Source organism: Ambystoma mexicanum, chromosome 2p (assembly GCF_040938575.1).
Source record: "Ambystoma mexicanum isolate Mex_15411 chromosome 2p, UKY_AmexF1_1, whole genome shotgun sequence".
Lineage (NCBI taxonomy): Eukaryota > Metazoa > Chordata > Amphibia > Caudata > Ambystomatidae > Ambystoma > Ambystoma mexicanum.
The window spans coordinates 986,623,929-986,645,149 of NC_090923.1; the positions used below are offsets into that span (position 1 = coordinate 986,623,929).

Consider the following 21,221-nt stretch of genomic DNA (forward strand, 5'->3'; position numbering starts at 1 on the left):
GAAACTACTGATTCCAGTAATTGCAACTGGACACAACAGAGGCAAACTCCACTTACCCCTGCAAAAAAAGCAGGTAGATGAGAAGGGAATGCTATTATAGCATTATAGACCAAGGGAGGGGTCATTATCGTGGGATAATGACCCGCCACCAGGTTATGACCCAAGGCGAAAACAAGAATCATAAGTTGGTGGAAGGGTGATAATGACCCCTCTCAAGGTCTATAAGGCTACCAGCACATAGGGCCTCATTACACGGTAGGTGGTAAGGGTTTACCGGTACCGGTAAGAGCACCGGTAAACCCTTACCACCTTACTACGAGGTCCCTTTGCGGGACCCGACCTTAACGGCTGGTGTAGACCAGCCGTTAAAGTTGGGACCCGCAAGGGGACCTTGGTGCTAATTACGGTACCGCAATTTGTGGTACCGTAATTAACCCCTTCCCCATTCCCATTGAGCCCTATGGGGCAAAAATGGGAATGGGGAAGGGCCATGGAGAAAGGGGGAATTACCGCCCCGCCAACCTTGGAATAGGGTGGTAATTCCCCTTTTCTCCATGGTGGTACCGGTATGGTACCGGCGGCAACCATGGTGCTAACAGCACCATGGTTTACCGCATTCCGTGTAATGAGGCCCATAGTGAGTAGTGAAGTAAAAATGTTGCTTTCGTAGTGAGTAAATTAAATAGAAAAAACAGAGATAGTATATTAAGTGTGATTTTATTTTGTAGTGTTTTAAATAACAAGGTTCTCTCTATAACCTAAGTATTTTATTTACAGAGTTGTTTAAACTGGAGTCGGTTAGTATGAGCAAACGTTTAAAACTAAACGGTTTACCCTAAGGAAAAGCATCAACACATGGTTTAGCTTTCTATCGTGTTAGGTAAATAGAATGGACACAAAAAAGGTCCACCCAGAGAGGAAGTGTTTGGTTGAAATAAAACCTGCCAGGACATTAAATTGTGGTTTCCCTCTCTGCTTTTGAAGTCAGAATGTTGAGAACACAGTCAATAACAGTAGTAGTTATTGACTGCGCTCGAAACATTCAGATTGGCTGAGTGGAGGTCAATAACGATATTCATGAGCTAATAAGCAATAGTGAATGGATGTCTAAGGCTAACTTTTTTTTTTGCTGTGCAAGCTGTCAGGGTATCAGGGTCCTTCTCCTTAGGCAGTCTTCATACAACTTAGGCAGTGCTTAGTGGGAGTCAACAGCATTTGGCAAACTGCAACAGGAAGCAGGCCAGCAACGTATAACTTTTATAAAAATCAGAAAGATGGGCATGTGTGAATTTGGGAGCAGGTGTTTAAAGTAATCGAGAGAAATAGAAATGGTCCTATTGTGTACAGCCTTGCTCTTTCAATTGTGTGCTAGCCTATTCTGCCTTTCACAGGAAAGGTGCAATGTGTCAAACAGGTTTGAGTGTACCTTGTGAAGGATGGCCAGGTGAGTTCATTGGAGAGGGTTGTGTGTGAGTCCAGGTTTGGCTGACTAGTTGCCAGGGGGGAGGTGTGCAGGAAGGGTGCGTGTGCCAACTCGCATAGTGGGCCATCTTGTCTCTGTTCAGACTGCCAGGAGCAATTTGTTCCCACTGTACCTATGCCAGGCCTCTGTGCATGCATAAAGGGGCAACCTGTGTCAGTGCTAAGACAACTGCTTGAAGAATATGCAAATGTCATCAGGACAACTTTAAAGAGTGTTAGACGAACCTTTCATGCATGCACAATTCTTCCACATAAACTTGAACATAAGTCTACTCTTGTATTCTTGTGCAGTTGAGTGCAGTGTACTGTGCATTTTGCTATTAAACGATGCCTGTGGACCTCCCATACTCAGTGTAGGGATGCATGATATAATTTGGTATACTAAGGTGTTCAGCAGATAGGAAGCAGGGTCACTCTAGGAAAAGGTAGTGCCATGACGGTGACAAGCAGCGCCACACTCATAAGGCAAGGTAGGCTTAGGTGGCGCCTGGACCATCTTGCAGTGTTGTTGGCCACACCTCAGCACTTGACTGCTCTTCAGCACTACTCCTGATACTCATCAGCTTGAGGACAGCAGCCCAAGGGCTTGCTATACTGGTGACCTCCCTGATCCCCTCCACCTCCTTCCTCTACCTGGATACTCCTCTTCTGTCATCACTACCGCTCTTCCCTGCCAGGCTTCTGACGCGATTTCCTCACCACATTAAATACATAAACATGAACTCGCGCCCGCCCAGCATGTTCACATTGCTTTCTGGCAGCGGTCGCGCACTGAATTCTCGCCGTTCATTGGCCACACCTACCTTCTGCTTCCGGGGAGGTGCTCTCGCCAACACATTCATCTGGCACAAGTGGCACACAGCGTCTGTGGCAGTTAAATTTACAATCTGCAAAAAGAAGAAGATTGTTAAAAAAAGACACCAGCACAATTAATGCAAGTATATAGACTATCATGTCCTTTATTTAAGGGGTAGGAGCTGGGCAGAAGGGGGCGGCAGTGAGAAGGGTTAACAAGAGACCGTTCCACATTGAGTTTATCTTATCACACTTTTCATTTCAGTTAAAGGAAATACCTTCCTGCAGAGCACCAGACTGCCCCTCCCGCCATTCTCACAGTCGCATGCAGGAATGCAGAAGCTGATTGCAAGCAGGGTAAAGGGAAAAGCATCCTGTGCGTGTGTCTGTTTGGGCAGATGTGCATAGCAGGGGGTCTGTCGTGTAACATGGTAAATCCCCTGACATTTGTTAGCCTTTTTGTTTTTTAAGAATGTTTCGTTTACTGCGGGGCTGCAACTGCAACTCATTTTTGATATGCTGCCCTTGGCAGCTCATATGGTTACCAGGTTAGAGATGTTTCTTAAGTTCTGCTCGCGGGAGCTATACATCTTAATTTTTGGGCAGCAAGCACTAGTCGTTTTCCTGCTTTAGGAGCCATAGGCCGATATATATCCTGACTGTGTGGCATTTTTAGGGTCCTGCACCCCAGCATTTTGTTTTGTGGCCTACCTTTGTTTGATTGTTATGTTATTTTATGTTGATTTGTACCGCGCACCGCTACCACCAGGGGTAGTCTGCAGGCACTTGGGTGGCTCTGGAAGGGAGGGGCATGGAGGGTTAGAGGGGAAAAGGGTGGGAGGATATTCAGAACCACGAGGAACTGGCGTCTGTGAGTGTTGTTTTGCATGTGGTAGTATTGTGAGAGGCCTCATGCATTGTAACCGTATGGATAAGACTCCGTGCCTCTGGTGTGTTGTAGTGTTTTGTGTTGGTGTTAGTGTGCTGTGTGCTTGTGAAGTTTGGGCGTGTGCACTGGTTAGATAGTGTCCATAAGGGATCCAGAGTCACAGGTGGTCGTAGCTTTAAGCTAATCTGGCATCTTGGGGTGTAGTCGCATTGTTGTTGGTTTTCTGGACTATGTGGGTGGTTCACTCTAGATGTGGACATAGTAATGGTTCTCTGTTTGTTTATGTGGAGTGTGGCTAGTCCAGGATCTTGTGTAGTGGCGTCAGTTATGTAGGAGGAGCAGGAAGGGAAAAGGGTTAGTAAAGTCAGTCAGTTTGTTGGGGTCTCTGATATCTAGCCAGGTTCTTGTTTGTGGTTCTTTGCAACAAAGGTCGGCCAAAATGGTTGTTCTTGGCTATGTCATCTTCAGGCACCCTTTGTGAGTCAGTTACCCAGTTAAGGCTGTAAGAGGGTATCCCAAACACATCAATACACATCTCTAGGTGTGTGCCTCAGTATATGCCTGAATTCTGTATGGTGTGGGCAGCATTGCTCCTGCCCCTGAGTGCGTCATAACTACAGAGAACCCCGGCTGTAGTTGGGAACTGTCCTGGAAGTTACCTGGAAGCCTGCTGGTTAGATGGGCTGCTGCTGAGGATCCTGTGACCCGCTGTTCTGGCTGGGCATGGTCATTGTTTGGAGGTCTCTACTGGCTGGAAGAATCTGTGCTGAACCCTTCTTCTGCTTCCCTCCAGCGTGGTGTATTGTATTGTATCGTATTGTACTTGTCATTTGTATAGCACCATTTTACCATTGTTATACTCTCAATGTGCCGTTAGTGGGAACGCCCTTGGAGGATCGAAGTCCTGAGTGTTGGAGGTCTTGGAGTGAGGTTTGGATGCGTGTGCGCATTTGGCCAATAAGGCTTAGCAGGGCTGGCCAGGCTCCAGTAGAAAAGCAACCTATGCGGTCAGGCGTGGGAATGGGTGCTGAGAGGAGATGGGGTGGCTTCAGTGCCAGAGACTTGCTGTGTTCAGCATGCCCAAATTTGTTGTAGGTCTGCACTGCTGTCAGGGGTGTTGAGGTATAGTCTGGTGTAGGTAGGGAATTATGTGAGCAGCACAACCGAATTCTGCCATAGTCCTTGCTGTATACTGATGTGTGTGGATAACCAAGCCGGCAGTGTGCTGGAACTCCAAGCCTGCAACTGCTAATGCTCTCCTAGAACCCTTCCTTTCCTTGTGGTTGTTGCTGGACTGAAGTTGTGATCCCCGTCTGCTGCGTTCCCTTGATCATGAGTGGCTTGCTGCGTGTCCAACTCAACCTACTCCATCGAGGAGCACCTTGTATCACCTCCTGCTGCCTTGCTGATTCTGGATTTGCTTGTGATCTGTTTGCTGGGGCTTCTACACTGTTGTCGCTCCTGTATCCCCTTCTCACCATGGGCCATCTTCATAATTTGACTCTTCATTGGAAACCTAGGCGCACCTAGGGACTCTGATCCTACCTGCCAGAGACCCCTATTTCTGTCTATTAGCCAGGCCCAATCTGACGTGAAAACCTACCCTATGCACCTATGATCCCTGGGCAGGTTACGCCAATACTAAAACTGTGAGTAGTTTTCCAAGAGTCCTCTGGCCCGGATCCTGCCATTTTTCCCGTCTTCCAGTGTCTTCTGGTTCTGGGTGCAGAGTGCCTGTGGTGCTCCGTGACTGCAACTGGATAACATGTGTGATCTGGAACCTCAGACTGAAGCCATCCTTCTCTGAGCCACTGGTGCTGTTCTAGTGGGGTTTCTCAGACTGCTTAGCTGGGTTTTTGCCACTTTGCTCGCAAAGGTAGCGTCTAAGTACAGCTTACTTACATTTTCCTCATAAACCTGGGAGAACTATTGGGTTGTCCCATTAAATCCTATGAAGAAATGTTTTGCAACTCCTGAAACTCCTTATAATTGACTGTAACAATTACCTACCTGTGAACTGCCATTTACCATTTGTACCCATTGGGGTCCTGGCGCTAATTAGTGCAACCTTTGTATTTTTAAAGGCACCTGCAATTTGTAAGGAATTTTATTGTGAACAATTCTGCACTTCACTCCCAGTATACCTTCAGTAGTTGCTAAATTGTGCGAGAAAGTGCCTATTACTTTCAACTGGTTCAAGTGGTGAATTGGGTTCTTCACTTCCCAGTTGTGCATTTACTTTATTTTACATACTAGCAGGTGGCTGTGCATATCTTCCTAGCTATTACAACCCTACTACTCTCCCCCAGTGAACCCCACAAAGCATCCAGGCTTTTACCTCAGTGTAACTGTCTCTCCACTAGCTTTAGTAGTGAGTTGGGTTTACTTAACCCCCTAACAGGTTTTTGTTTACATATACAATGTTAACTGTTCACATACCTGTAGTGCTCATTTGAACTGTGTTTCACCTAATGCAGCACTTCCAATAAATAACATATACATATTCTCCGTACATTATGTCTGGTGTACTTTGTCGTGTGCTTGTGCGGGCCTAGTTGTACTTTGATAATAGCCCCCTCCCCTCCTAAGATCGTATTACCATTGAGAGAGTTTTGGACTGTATTTGTGGACACCCGGTGAGCACACACTACTGGATTGGTCGTCGTAACCGCCCCACAGAGAGATTCTAAAATCTCCCTAACAGTGTCTCATGCCTACTCTAAACCAGACTGTCCGGTGAGTAGGTGTGCAAGTCCTGGGGGCCAACGGAACCTGTGCCCTGCAGTCATTGAGAGCAACAGACGTAGCGGACCTAACCGAGAAATACAACATCTTAACATCTGGAACATCTACCCAAATAACGACATCCAGACCTAACTACCTGCCTCTGCTATTAGCCTACAAAGTGGGACAGACTGGAGCAGGAAAAACAAACAAAAAAAAGGTGCACACATACAACAAAGCTGTGGTAACGAAAAGGAGACTCCTGAGAAAATTGAAAAGAGTGTCCAGATCTCTTAACACCGAGGAATCAAGGTGTGCCTCTACTTAGCGACAAAGAAATACAAATCATGGCTGAAAAAACCATAGGACAACCCTCTATCAGAACGACGCTGAGGCAATGCTAAGGACCTTAAATAGCAAGAATTCTTGAGACTTCTGGGCACTAATAAAAAAAACAGACCTTCAAACCGACGACCGACTCACCAACTCAGTCCCTGAGGCAAACGGGATTAGTTTGTTTGATTTTCCGACAACTCACACACCTACATCAGACTCGAACCCAGAGGCCCCATGAGCCGATGTAACAGATGAGGACGACATCAAAAAAGTCATACTGAAACTCAAAACCTCTAAAGCTCCCAGCCCTGACGGCCTGACCAATATGGACTTGAAACAACACACCGAAGAGTGGACAGTCTTCATCAGCAAGATCTTTGCCCAGTGCATGAAAACAAAGTCAATCCCAGACTCTTGGACGCAAGCGCTGGTCGTCCCGATTTTTAAAAAAGGCAACAGAGAATATCCTGTCAACTCCCGACCAGTAGCTCTTATGGATACTATCGAGAACATTTTCGCAACTCTACTGCTCACAAGATTCGAGAAATGGGCTAGAGCCTCGCCAAGTGCTGACCCGTTCCAAACAGGATTCCAGAAAACGCCAGTACCTCTGTGAGCATCATGCTCCTAAACATTATAAAATGTAACATCTGGGCAGGTGCCCCTAGAGTTTTCCTAGCGTTTGTCGACCAGTCCCAGGCTTTCGACAAGGTAGACAGACAGAAGCTCTGGTCGAAACTCAAAGCCTGGAACTGCCCTCTGTCAATTTTGGAGCCGGTGATTGCCCTGCACACGAAGACCAAATTACAGGTCCGCCTGAGCCAGCAAGGACTTTTGTCGGAAGAAATAGCTTCCGAACGTGGAGTCAAACAGGGCTGCCCTTTGTCTCCAGCACTCTTTATTGCATTCCTGGGAGATTACAAAGACTCTGAGGCTAAGATAAGATAATTCCCTCCAAAAATAGGCAAACATCCGATATCACGCATTTTATATGCCGACGATCTGATACAACTAGATCACACGCAGATCGGTCTACAGCGCCAGCTAAACAATCTTGCCCACTACATGGAGGAGAACAACCGCGAAATCAACAAGTCGAAGACTTAAATCTTGATTTTGGAAAAACCTCCTAAAAAGAAAAATGAGAAACTTCACTGGGCACTGGACAACATCAAACTAGAGATCATTACACATTTCAAATACTTGGGTGTTCTAGTTGACAGCTTGGGAAAGGAGGCGAAAATGCTGAAGACATTGTGGGACAAAACGAGAAACATAACAGCCCAAACACGAGCTATCGATAAGAAATACGGACGATTCTCACTGCTCTGGGCCATTCGATTCCACAAAGCTAAAGTGATCCCCTCCCTGGTCTACGGAATGGATGCCTCTCTGAACATGCCAGCTGTACTCTGGCCAAAACCTGAAGGTTACCTATGGAAATCAGTCCTAAGCATTCCCAAATCCACCTCGATTGCCGCAATCAGACGGGAACTGGGTCTTCTTTCTTTGGCAGCAACAGTTGAGGAAAGCAGTATGCAGCTATTTAGGAAAATCCTAATGCCCGACAGCCTCCCAGTATACCAACTAATCGCTGAGGAAATTAAAACTGGGCACTGTAACACGCTGAACTTGTGGGTGAAAGTCCAAAAAAACAAACTGGCCGAAATAGCTTGCAGTGAGGAACATTTGATCTGCAACCCGCAAAGAGTTAAAACAAAAATGGAAAATCAGGACTGGATCACTACGAATGAAAAAGCAGTATCGCACAAATTGCTAAACCATCTTCCAGCAACTTTTAACAAACTGAAAGTGCCCTGGCATATTGTGCTAAATTCCCAGATAAACCGCTGCAGAAGTTCTTTATGAGAGTTTTATTAAACCTGCTACCAACACAGGAAATTCTGGCCATTAGGGCAATTTCCGGCTCCAACAAATGCAGACTATGCGAAGATTCGACTCAACAACAAGATTCTTTAAGACATCTTCTGATGACCTGCCCACAAACGAGACAGGAAAGAGGGGCCTACTTGTCACCCTTCCTAGCAGAATCGAGTTCCATCGAAGAAGAAGTATGGTGGAACCGCCTGATCACGGGTGAAAAAACGAGATGGACGATAGCCACGGCAAAGATCCATGAATCAGTGATGAAAAATATAAAAGCCCGTTCAAACCCGGCGGACAACTCCCCGCTTTGAAAATGTCTTTCTTTCTTGCCTTCATCGTTTGAAACTTCTGTTCCTGTGTCTACACCAATTACGCAAAAACTACAAAAAACCTTGAAGCCTTTGTCGTGTCCTTCTGTGAGTTTTGTCTCTTCTTTCTTCTTGGATCTTGTAAAAATCTTATTTGATTAAACACAAGTAAATACATTTTTTTTTAAAAAAGCACTTTATCAGTAGCTTATTCATTAAAAAAAACATAGCTGAAGCTGACATGGGATCGAGGCTGGGTTGTACTCCATATCATTCCACTCAGAAAGCATGGTGACTTTTCAAAACACGTTTGTCCTGGGAAGCAGACTTAAATTGTATCATTGTAAGATGTCATGGGCAGTTAGGGAGCTTAGTGTCCTTCCAGCAAGACGTTTTGTAAAAAGAAAAATCAAGAGGAAGAAAAGAAATGGTTGAAATACATTTTTCTTTGGTTAAGAAGTCTTCAGAAAAGTATGCTGATGTTAACCCAGATGTCCTTTAATCGCTTGAGTCCATGACATCCCCATGTTAAAATCTACACCAGGTCATTGGCCCTTTTCACTATGTGATTTGGTAATATTTAGTTTGCAGAATGAGATTCAATAATATTTAAGGCATTTTGGACTGGCCCAGATCCATATTTCACCAACGCTGTCAAACTATTGTCTGTGCTACAAGGCTTCTTGATGTTCAACATTTTTATTTTCCTACATTGTTGCTTTTTCGTCAAAGTATCTGTAATGATTGCCTCGAGTAGCTTCATTTTTGGGGGCAATTCAAACTTCATAATATCTTGCCTAATGCCCAGAAAATGCATTTCAGGCTTCTATGCAGTGCCTGAATCTCTTGCTCATCTGCTGCTAAAACAAGATGAAGGCACCACCGCTATGAGGGATCACTGAAGCCAATGCAGCACGCCCTCTGCAGGCCTGAAGGAGCACTACAGCTGAAAGAAAGACCAAATGTAATTCAAGAGCCAGTGCTGCTTAATGTCCACAACAAATAGCGGCCCACGGTAGTGTTTGCCAGAGGCAGGTGGCTTTGAACTATGGGATGAGGTGAGAGGCGAGGTGAAGGTGGGTTATTGAATCTGCAGGAGAAACAGATGAATGGGTTTTGTGATTGCCTTTTTAAAGCAGCCAGAGCAGCATCCATGATACTATGGTTGTTGCATATAAACTGAGGCAGGTGCAAACCTTTCAGCTTCATTTCCCTTTCCCTTTCTGTTTTGTGCAGAAAATCCCAGCATGATAGAAAACGGACTAAGTACAGTGTTACGAGGAGAGGATACCTGATGAAAGAATGACTGTGAAAACCTTCTGCAGCCCTAGGTCAATGTTGCCGAGAGCTCTCTCCAAGACCTAGAGCCTCCTTACAAGTATACCGGGTACCGGGTCCGGGTTCCCTGAATGGGGAAGTACCGGGCCATTTCGACCTTGGAGGGCCTGGTAATTCCCCTTCCCGGGAACCCGGACCCGGTACATCCCCATTCCCATTCAACCCCTCATAGGGCTCAATGGGAATGGGGAGGATGCAAACAATGGGCCCGTTAATGACGGGCCCATTGTTTGCATCCTAGTCTGCTCGCGGGACCCGCTAAGGACGCCTGGTCGCAGGTCCCGCGAGGAGACCTCGTAATGGGGCGGTAGAGGGATAACGGGGCCGGCATCTCTACCGGCCCTGTTATCCCTCTACCGCATACTTCGTAATGAGGCCCCTAGATTCAGCAAAAACATGTCTTTAATTTTGGAATAAATGTGTAAAACTAGGACAAGGTTTGAAACACCTGAAAATGTCTGAAACTGCAATCACAGCCCAGCATCTCTATTTTCACATTGCACTGAAAATGTCACTATGCCTGCCTGTCCAGAACAGTACATAAGACCATAGCACAGACGGAGGATAGCACAGGGGCAACGTGCTGGTCTTGGAAGCAAGACCACGCTGAGCAACAGAGGTTCAAATCCCAGATCCACGCTTAGAAACCGAACTCAGGTACGGTATTAGGCACATTATAAAAAAACAATTAAATGAAATAAAATTAAATACTAAGGGGTGTGGGTGCATTATTACTACCCAATCGAAGTTGGTACTTATGTTATCATTCGTGGAAGAATAAAATGCAGAGTCAACCTTGCTGGGATTCAAACCTGCGACCTAAAGATCACGCACAGATCTCAGCAGTGAGCAACCCGCTCCATTATCTTATCATATTTTTGCAAGAAAGTGTTGGGAGGATAGTTTGGCTGAGAGGTAGCCCCGTTAACTGGTGCAGGAATCTGAAAGATGGATGGTCAGTGCAACCGGTTTACAGAGCAAACTGTGAATGACGGCAGAAATTCATGGGTTCAATGTGTCACTCTAAAGACAGCACGAGCCCACTGGATTAGTAGAGACTCATCACTGTAAATCAAGTGCTGGGTAAAGGTCAGGAGCTATAGGTTGTTTTCAGATCTTTAATACACTTATGACCTAGGAGAAGTCTACAGGCTTCGTTACAAGATTGACAGTGTTCCGGCTGTAATAATCTGCGCAAATACTGCCAAATGGAATAGCCTTTAACGCCACATGGTCCAGCAAATTTACAACAGGATTACAAGTAGCGGGAGGCGGTGTAAGTCCCCATTTCCACATAACTCCATAGGGATTTTGGCACAATTAGCTCCGACAGTTGTTCCGCTATGGTAATTATTGGCAGTAGGGATAACGTTTTAGTGCCAACTTTTAGTTGGAGGTAATACTACCTCCCTACCACCAAACTCGTAGTTTGGTGGTGCGGGCATTCAGCGTTAATGAAGCTTTGATGGAATTACCACTGCATTACCTCCATTTGTATCGCACCGCCATACTCGCAATGAGCCTATCTGGGAGTACTTGCGGTTCGAAGGCATTTCGCCAGACTTCCTCCATAGGAAGCATGGAGATATCAGAGAGCAGCATTCATTCTGGCCACAGGGTTTCACTGAGAAACCGACTTGCTGCAAAACATCCGGGGCCCATTTATAAGCTATGCCCCCTAAGTAGGGTGACCAGACGTCCGGGTTTTCCCGGGACAGTCCGGGGAAATCACCTGACGTCCCGGGGTCCCGGGAGTTTTTTTAGTTTATAAACCCCGTCCGGGGTTTTGATTACAGACCTTTTTTGCCGTTTTTTTTTTTGCCGGGCCCCGATTTCGAAATCCCGAAATCGGGTCCCGGCGCAACTTTTCCTGTGAGAATGGGCCCCCATTTCCTCCCCCTTCCCCTCCCCAGCGCTCTCCTCCAATGCGAGGTGTGTGACTGTTAGCACACCCCCTCCATGACCCCCGCAACGGGCCAACGAAACAGAAGTAGGACTAAAGTCGAATGTGTATTTTCTTTAGTCCTACTTCTATTTCCATAGCCCGTCCGGGGTTTTTTTTTAGAAAATCTGGTCACCCTACCCCTAAGCAAGCACCACATGGTTCCAGTTACACTGTAAGGGTAGCACAGAAGTTGCAGTATGGCCCCGTCTACAGCACACCCACTAACCTTGCAACCTTGCGGGTGTGTATCAAAAGTGGAGGATCCCTAATTCGCATGCATAAAGATAAGGTTGGAGCTCAGACTAGGGTTGCAGTGGTCATCAGGTGGGGAAGCGAGAATCCTACCCGGAAGAGCCCATGTAGTGGGGGCGGGGGGATACCTATCCAAGTTGTCCAAACAGGGAAAGCACACGCCAGACACCCCTAGACAGAAGTGGGAACTACAAACTTTGCATAACAATGCGACTACAATAAACTGAGGGAAAGGATGTCACTCAAACTGGTGCACAAAATGCAGTGCATGATTCTGCTGGTGATTTTCTCTGCCCCCGCCACCGATCAACACTTCTTCCTGCATGCCCACAGCTCCTAGTGCTAATGGGCCCCTCCCCCAACTCTCTCTGCTCACACCTCCTTTCCTGTTATGTTGCTACCAGTCTTTCAGTGACATGTCCTTACAGCGACGTTGGAATAGCATAGATGTAAAGGCATCAGTGCTGGGGAACTTTTTAGTTTGCGCTATTAGGTGGCACATGCCCCACCCATAAGCCAAAACTACTGCATTGTAGTACAGATTGGGAGAAATGGAACACACAGTTTGTAGGCGCTGTTTGGTTATTTTCTTACCCTCATGGATCGCTGTAATAAAGCCTTAAAATCAAACGTTGCACTCAAAGTGCCTGCCAGTGTTTTTTCAAAGCAGTCTTCGGAGAGGTACTCACTTAAATGGAACCGCAAACCACTACTGGTGCAATACACATGTCTTCCAGGTCTGCTTTCATCCACTCGATTTATAAGCACTATGGGTATCCTTCACTGAAGTCCTGATAAAAACAAGCATTGGCAAAGCCAACAGTTTCGGCTTGCATATGAGTATTAGGCATTTGCCAGGCCCTGTTATTAGATGCCCAGGTACTCGCACCATTGGGCACCTGCTACTATTAAGGGCCAGTTAATACCACTACAGCTGTGCCTGGCAGGTGCTTTTCCCATGCTTACACAAAAGTCCAAACTGTTGGCATTGCCAATGCTTGTTTTTCTTTTTCTGGTAAAAATAAAAGGACAAAGGAAAAGGGGTAGAGTAGGGGTCTGCGGGGAGGGGGGCAGGGATGTCATTTAGGGGTCGCAAGGGGTCACACTTGCGACCCCTGAGGTCTCCCTTGCTACCCGTAAAAAAAAGATTTTTTTAAAAACAAAAATTTTTTTTTTTTTAATTGAGGCTCATGGGCTGTGGCCAGCAGCATGTGGCTCTTTGTTTCTGGAGTGGCTGGTTTTATGATAGCTATAGCTGGTAAAATAGCTCAGTGGGTTGATCGCTCAGGTTGCAGATTCGTCTCCCGGCAAGGGCAACTCAGCCTTTAATCCTGCTGAGGTTGATAAATGAGTACCAGCACAGGTTGGGTGATATTGTAGGTATATTTGTTATATATGAAACGCTCAAGTGTAAGTGCTGTATAACACACCACTATCGTTTGGCTTTGGTCGTCTGCTTGCATTCAAAGTAATTTGGTAATATGGGCCTATACGCACTGATTAACATACATATGGTGATACAGTCTTGCATGAAATGTATATCACTTTACAGTGATATCATAATCATATATTTTGTAGTGTACTTAGAAACAATGCTATGTGATGCCACTTCCTGTTTTGTCAAGGGGTGAAAAGTCGTGTTCCTAAGCTTCCTGTGATGTCACTTGAGGTTGGGGTCAAATTACATCACTACCGGTGATGTCATCGGATGTCAAGGGTCGTGCAATGTCACTTCTGTTACCACCGGCATTTCGGTGAAATGACAAGCGGTGTGGGGGGGGGGCGAGGGGGGAGCTGTTCCCATCAAAAAGCAATACTCTGGCACCTTCTTTGCACCGATACTAAGACTGCTGTTGTTTTGCAAGTTGTGCCCGTAAGCTCTCCTAGCTCGCTAGAGGGCAGCAAAGCAACACATTAAGCATCACAACAGATCAGCTGGTGCTCTAGAAAATATACATGGGTGGTTCACACTATCTCCATTATGAGTGGGGAGATTATATCGGTGTCTTCCTAACAAAGAAAGTATCCAAGCATCCTTTCTTTGCCTTTTGAATTTCAGAACACTGAGATGAAAAGTTGACAAATAACACAACACACGGCGAAGAGCATAACTAACACTTCCTATATATAGAAAAACAAATAATTAAAACACAAAAATGCCCTCTCCCCAATGGTATACACTTCCGGCTCTCTATCGTCCAGTGTTTTGGCTCATGGGTCCGAAACATGTCTTCATCCAGGGATGGCAGGAAGGAAGTGTGCGCCGTCTAAGAACGTGACCGATGGGCCGTTGCCAAACAAGCACAAAAACAGAGGCAGAGTGGAAAACAGGACACAAAGGGAGGAAGCAAGCCCCCGAGCAGTGACAGTCACCGGGGACAGGGAGCTGCGAGAGGCGGATGAGAAGACCCGGTAACTTGTGAGGTAGAAACCCACAGTGGTTGAGTGCTCAAAGTTGCCATACAGGAAACCTCAGCCCGACCCTCCGGTGCTGCGAGTTGAGGTGAGACGTGACTGAGAGGTCGGAGGCAGATCGCAGCACGACTCTTCATCATCTTACGAAGGCCATTCCTGCAGCCATCAGCCTGGGCGTCCCCAAGGAAGGCATGTGCAGACTGTATGAACCCCAAGCAGGGTTCCCGAATTCACAAAATGCATCAATGGCAAAGCTAGTGTCCAAGGTATGCCTCTGTGTGCGTGCCACAGCTGCCAACATCTTAGAGAAGCAAGTGCAGCACAAAATACGTTTACCAACATGGGGCCCAGCCCCTGCCAACAATATCCTCCTATCCGGTCAGAACAAATTGCTGGGCGCATCGTGAGTATATAAAAAATACACAGAAAAAAGGTTAGGTAAAAGGGAATACCACAGGACACAGACCTAGAATCTAACAGAGAGGACCTCAAATACACTCTCTGGGATCTACCAGTAATGAAGGAGCAAAAGCAATCAAGGGCAGTGTCCGACCAAAGTTCCCAAACGTGCCAGGAGAATCTCATGTCAACTGCATCAAATCTGCGGAGAGGTCCAACGTCATTAGGAGAGAAAGGTACTCCTCGTCTGCGTTTACCAAAGTATCTTACCACACCATGGTTAGAGCTGACTTAGTGCCATGTCGAAGTCAAAAACCTGACTGGAATATGTTCAAAAACTTAAGCAGTTGAGAAATGCCCACTTTCTCTAAAAGCATGCCCCTTCATGTCAGACCAGAAATAGGACAGTTATTATTCGATATTGCTGGATACAGAGAGAATTTTTAAAAAGAGGTGACACAATCACTTCTTTCAAAACAGACAGATTTACAACATTATTAATAGAGGCAGCTAAATTATCTGCGTGCTGGAATGCTACAAGAGCCAGCACGACATCTTCCAGTTTGCAAGTTTGCTTCAATCTCTGGATTAGGGAAAAAACTGCTTCAGTTTGGATAGCCTGAAAACGGAACACAGGTTTTGTAGGCCTAGCTTCCAGCCCTGGGAGGATTGAAGTCTTTTCAGATTTAATATCACCTTGAATGATCATAATTTGTACAAAAGGAAGGTATTGATCTCATTTACTTTTTGGCAGGATGGATGCATTGGGCAGTCTAAACAGACAGGATTCGTAGGAGAATTAACTACTTTAAAGAGCTTGTTAGGTCTATTGCAAGCCTGGATAACTTTATCCTAAACAAAGACAGCCTTTCCACTAAAAACTAATTTCTTGTAACAGAGGAGTGCAGCCCTTGAAGAGGCCCAGGAGTCAGCCATGTTGTACTTTTTTTTCTTTCTATAGTCCAGCTTGAGTGACTTGAGAGAGGTCGAGCACCATAGGTTGGAAAACATATGGGTATTTAGTCAACAAAGAGGGGCTACTGCGTCACAAGCAGACAGAAACACTAATTGACATTATTAAGAGAATCAACACAAGAGATCACTGGAGCATCCTTTTACATCGAGAAAGATTGGGACCCACATTACCACACAAAGGGGCGGCTAAGGGACATTCTGCATACAGTTAAAGCACCCTCACAAAATGGCCTCTACATGTGAAAGGAATATTATCCGAATCTTTGGAGTCCAGAACCATAGCAAATATCACATCTAAATGATATCCTTTAAAATGAGATATGGAAGATGTTATATAATACAGAAGATGCACTGATATCAGATCTTTTAATTTTACTGAACCAGTGGCTGACCCTCAATCGTACCAAATGTTAAAATCACCAGGAATGGGTTTTCTTTTTTAAATCAAATGCTTGTGTAGACAAGAAGACCTCAAACATATAAAGAAAGTTGCCGGATAGGCCAAGCAGCTAGTAGCACAAAACAGTCCTAGTAGTATTAAAAACCTAATTTTAACCTCATCATGACAAAAAAGTGGATGGAAATTCAATAACATCCACCTATGATGAAAGATTGCAGCAAGTGCCGCCCCCCCACCGTTCATCTTCTATTCGGGACATCCTGTTCAGTTATCTAATACAGTAATCATGTAGGAGTAACAGGGGAAGATAGTGATAAAACCCATGGAGAACCAAGTGTTGGAAACAAACAAACTATCAAGGCAATTCTCCACAGCAAAATTTGGAAAAGGTATAGCACTGATTAGAACAGACATGGCATTAATTAATCAGCACTTTGGCCAAGACCTATCTACACCAGCGAGTGAGCCTTTCAGCAAGATGCTAGATTTGATAGCAGTGCCAGAAGGCGGGCAAGGGAGGAAAATCCAGCATACAGATTTGATCCCAGGTTTTCAATGAAATGGAGCCCTTATTAGTATTTAAAAGAGAAGGGGATCTTTGGCCTAGACAATCATATTACAGATCAAGATTAAAGAGCACTGTATTTGTAGAGATGTACATCTCACTCATGGAGGCCCCCCTCACCTTCATCATATTGGAAGAGCAGCAAGAAAGCACTGTGTATGACACCTGATATCATCCCAATACCGCATCGAAGATATGAAAGATGTTATGCACTCAGACAACTGTATTGAATGTGCCCTCAAACTGAAGTGGTAGAAGGAAGTCTGCAGGCACCACTGGATGTAGAAGAACTATAAGTGAAGTTTGGCAGGCGTAAAGTGAAGTCACGAAGAGAAGAGACGAGGACGCACTGAAACGATATACGAATACTCAAAGAATAAAGATGTAACTGAAGGAACAAAGTAAATGAACATGTCGATACAAAGAAATCATATATACTGAGAAAAAAAGTAAGAAGAAATGCAATAGATGTATACACGCAGAAAAGCAAGGTAGATGAGACATATAGAAGCTTGCTACAGTAGAAAATATAACACCGGTAAAGCAGCCGTGTTGAGAAGATGGACATCAGGTTTCGTATGGAGAGAGACTATGGACCTCATTACACGGTAGGCGGTAGGGATTTACCGGTACCGGTAAAATACCGGTACCGGTAAATCCCTGCCGCCTTACTACGAGGTCCCTTAGCGGGTTGGAGTTTTAACGCCTGCTTTTTGCAGGCGTTAAATACCAACCCGCTAAGGGACCTCGGAGCTAATTACGGCACTGCTAAATTGCGGTGCCGTAATTAGCGCCTTCCCCATTCCCATTGAGCCCTATGGGGCAGAAATGGGAATGGGGAAGGGCAATGGCGGAAGGGGGATTTACCGCCCCTCCAACCTTGGGATGGGGCGGTAAATCCCCTTTCCGCCAAGGCGGTGCCGGTATTTTACCGGCATGAGCCATGGCGCTAATAGCCTACCGTGTAATGAGGCCCTAACGCTGTAGAGCTGACACGCACTGCAATACAGATTCATGCAAGATCAAATAATTTTTGTTTGGCTAAGGTTCAAGGATGCCACAGTGAGAAGCAACTACAAAGTACAAAAGGAGTCGAAGAGGATAAGCCATGTACATAAGACATATTTCTCTTAGATTAGGCAAAGGAGTAAACATTTGCGAGTGCCGAGTGTTGGACAATTAAAAGTAAAGAAAGTATATGCAAGACGGAGCAACCAATTCTCCAGAGGCTGAGAAGAGTAATAGCACCCAGTACAATTGAATCAAATAGCACTAAATAGGAGGATAACATGACAAATCATGGTCTCCTCACATGTGGTGCAAGACAAGAAAACAAGGTCTATTCATAATGCTCCAGATGAAGATAGCAATGTACCTTCACTCCCTTAAAAGTTATGGAGAAGAGAACAGTCAGCAAGGTCAACTACAAAGAAGAGGTCTTGGCTCAGGGCCTAACTGATGAGAGATGGTAAGGCTAATTGGCCAAGTGGGCAGTTGTCTGAAGTTGTTCCCCGCACCTGGCTTTAGTTTTGCTTACATTCTGCTAACAAGCCAAATGTTCAAGGTTGGAAAAGGATGCCAACCAATCAGTGTGGACTATACACTGATGTAGAAGCCAATCCGCTGCTGTAATTCTACTATTATCTGTATTATATGTAGTTACAGGTTTTTTTAGGCATGCCTAACAGATAAAGGGAAGCCAATAATGTTACTAACACTTGAATAAGCTATAGGTATATATGTTCCCTTAACCAATCCCTCCTCCCGATAGGTTTTTACGATAGGTTTTTACTATTTGCCACCTATGATGATGTCATAGCTGACGCATATTGAGGTATAAAGCCTTTGTGTAATGGAAATGTATCTGAGAGTGAGTAAACTGTGGCTTGTTATGCTTGCCAGATTTCCTTGCTTTATTGAAATTATAATAAAGTAGTACTTTGCCATTTTCTTTGAGTCTTTCTGGTTATTTGGGCCGTACTTAGTTGTTATGGTAATCCCATCCAGCACTTGGTACGCTCCAGGTGCTACTGCACATACCTGTGATCATTAAGGGTACTACTATTCATGGAACAGTGTATCACACCAAATGCCTAACCCAAACCTGAAAAGGCCTTACCAGGCTTCAAAACAGCACTTGAGGTTGTGCACTAGTGATTACAAAATCAACTGACCCCAGGGATTCTGGCAAAGGGAGTCCGGACTCAGGAAACAAAGCTAAAGTGTGAGTGTAAATGTATCCTAACTGTCAAGAGAGGGAGGGGGGATCCATACCTCTAACACCTCTCTGGGTGTCAGAGTGCAGGCTGGCAATCCCCCTCCCGATCCTTCATTACACTGGGACTTTGGGACAGTAGATGCAGAGGACATGCCCCCCAGGGTTTGATCCTGAGTCATCGGATGATACCTGGGGGGATAGACAGAGGCTGGTGGCGCACCAAGGGACGCAGCAGGACACTGAGCAAAGAAACAAGCTGATGTGGCAGCCAGCAGGACGCCATACATGGAGGCAGCATTTGTGTGCCGTAGGCAGAGAAGAGGAGGGGCGGAACCAGTGAGGTGAGAGATACAGTAGGAAACCCACGGGTTGCCAGAGGTTCATGGCAATGAGTGCGGCTCCAGCTGACAACACCAACCCGAGCCCATGCATAAGGGGAAACCACTAACTACCAGACATTGGAAAAATTTAAAGAGGGCCTATGGCAAGGCCATAGCAGCAGGGGACAACAGTAACCTATGGACTGTTATTCATTTCCAGGCCCTATATGCAGCAAGTCCGCATCTAAGTGGACAGGGCTTAGGCCCCTTTTTGAAGTCCCCCCCCTCAAACAAACATTCCAAATAGTTAAGTGGACTGGCTAAGGAAAGCTAACCAATCCTGGGAGAGGGAGGGACATTTAAGGAGGTAATTGGTAACAGGAAGTTTGTGAGTTACAAGGTTGAGGTCAGAAGTGGAAGGAGGAGCACCAAGATACAAGCAGAAGAATGGAGAGTGAGGAGGTGGTTGGAGAGAGGGGTGTTGCAGAGTAGGTGAGTGAGAGGAGAGAGTGAAGTAGTGGCCGTAGGAGGTAGTAGTAGCTAGTGGTAGTGTTAGCAGCAAAAGGGCGATAGCAGTAGAGAGCGGGAGTGGTGGTAAGAAGAAAGAGTTAGTGAGAGGTAGTATTAGTGAGGGGAGTGGGAGGGAGTAGTAGTGAGTGGCAGTAGGGGTGGCAGGTAGTAGTTGTGGTAGATAGTAGCAGTGATGCGAGGGAAAGGTAGTGGTAGAAGAGGTGGCAGAGAGGCAGTAGTAGTCACAGAAGTGGAGAGGTGGTAGTAGTAGTGAGGTGGTAGTACAAGAAGAGTGGTATGAGAGAAGAAGTGGTACTAGCAGAAGAGCAATAGTAAGTGAGGAGTGTTAGTAGTGGAGAAGCGGTAGGAGGAGAGTTGCTAGTAGTGGTAGGTTGTGGTAGTAGCAGCAGGAGGAGAGTAGAAGAGGTGGTAAGGTGGCAAGAGTGGAACAGAGGAGTAGTAGCAAAGTAGTAGTAGTAGCAAAGAAGACAAATGGTCATAGAGGGGAAAAGGAGAAATGCATGTTTGGAAAGGAGAGGAGCCATGAGGGGAGGAGTTGAAAAAGGAGAAAAGTAAGAGGAGGAGGGAGGATAACATCTAAGGGTGGAGATAGCAAGGTAGAGTGGTAGATCAGGGGTTAGAGGATTAAAGAGAAGGATGCTCAGTAGAAGGGCAATGTGAAACTGTGCCTCCTGAGTGGTGGTGATTCCAACAGGGCGAGTGCAAGGCAGGATTCCTTAACCTCTAACTGGGGCTAGGAGAGGTACAGTTAGAGGGCCATCGAGAGTCAGTGAGCCAATGCCTCAGGGAAACCCCAGCAGCCTTAGCCAAAGTGAATGATAGTAGGGGTTACCGAGACTTAGCACTAAAGGGGGGTTGCAGATGCTTAGACAACAGTGGGGGTAACCCAAGGAAAAGGAGAGAGAGAGAGAGATAGACAGCACCAGTGCCAACTTATAAAACTCAGTTAACCATTAACTCACAGCAATTTCATTCAAACCTTCCTCTGTATACATCTGACAATAAACACCCTTGGAATAGCTTCAGGTGTCCGAGTGGTTTTTAGTGACACTCCAGCACATAAGGCTACAAGAGAAATTTCAGAGGAATATCAACGTGAGGCACTCAATAGAGGCCCACGGTAAAAGCAGCCACACAATCTGAGAAGCAGAGATACTTTGCCACTAGGAACAATGAATAGATGGTTCAACCTAGGACGCTCCCATCTCTCTCATTAGCCTCCATTAGGGCCCTCATGAGAATGGGTGCACCTAGGTCTCCCTCCCACTATGAGGTCTCTCCAACTCCCTGCACTTGTTGTGGTATGGTCTAGTCCTCCATCTTGCTCTATGTGTGTTCATTCTGGGCGGTGTGGGTGTTGCTCAATTGTTTTCGCCCGGTTCTGAGTTCAAGAGCCAGGGTTTTAGGAGTTTTCTGAATATTAGACCGTCCTTCATGTTATC

At 45.8% G+C, this 21,221-nt stretch overlaps 1 protein-coding gene across 2 annotated transcripts in view; it reads right to left on the reverse strand.

The window, feature by feature from the left end:
* The window catches only part of LOC138566995 (serine/threonine-protein kinase D3-like), a 441,766-nt gene that overhangs the window by 93,968 nt on the left and 326,577 nt on the right, over positions 1 to 21,221 (reverse strand). For both annotated transcript variants that reach the window (XM_069644794.1, XM_069644795.1), the window contains one exon: positions 2,286 to 2,369. In XM_069644794.1, the coding sequence (XP_069500895.1) occupies positions 2,286 to 2,369 (84 nt within the window). The remainder of the gene's footprint in view (positions 1 to 2,285; positions 2,370 to 21,221) is intronic.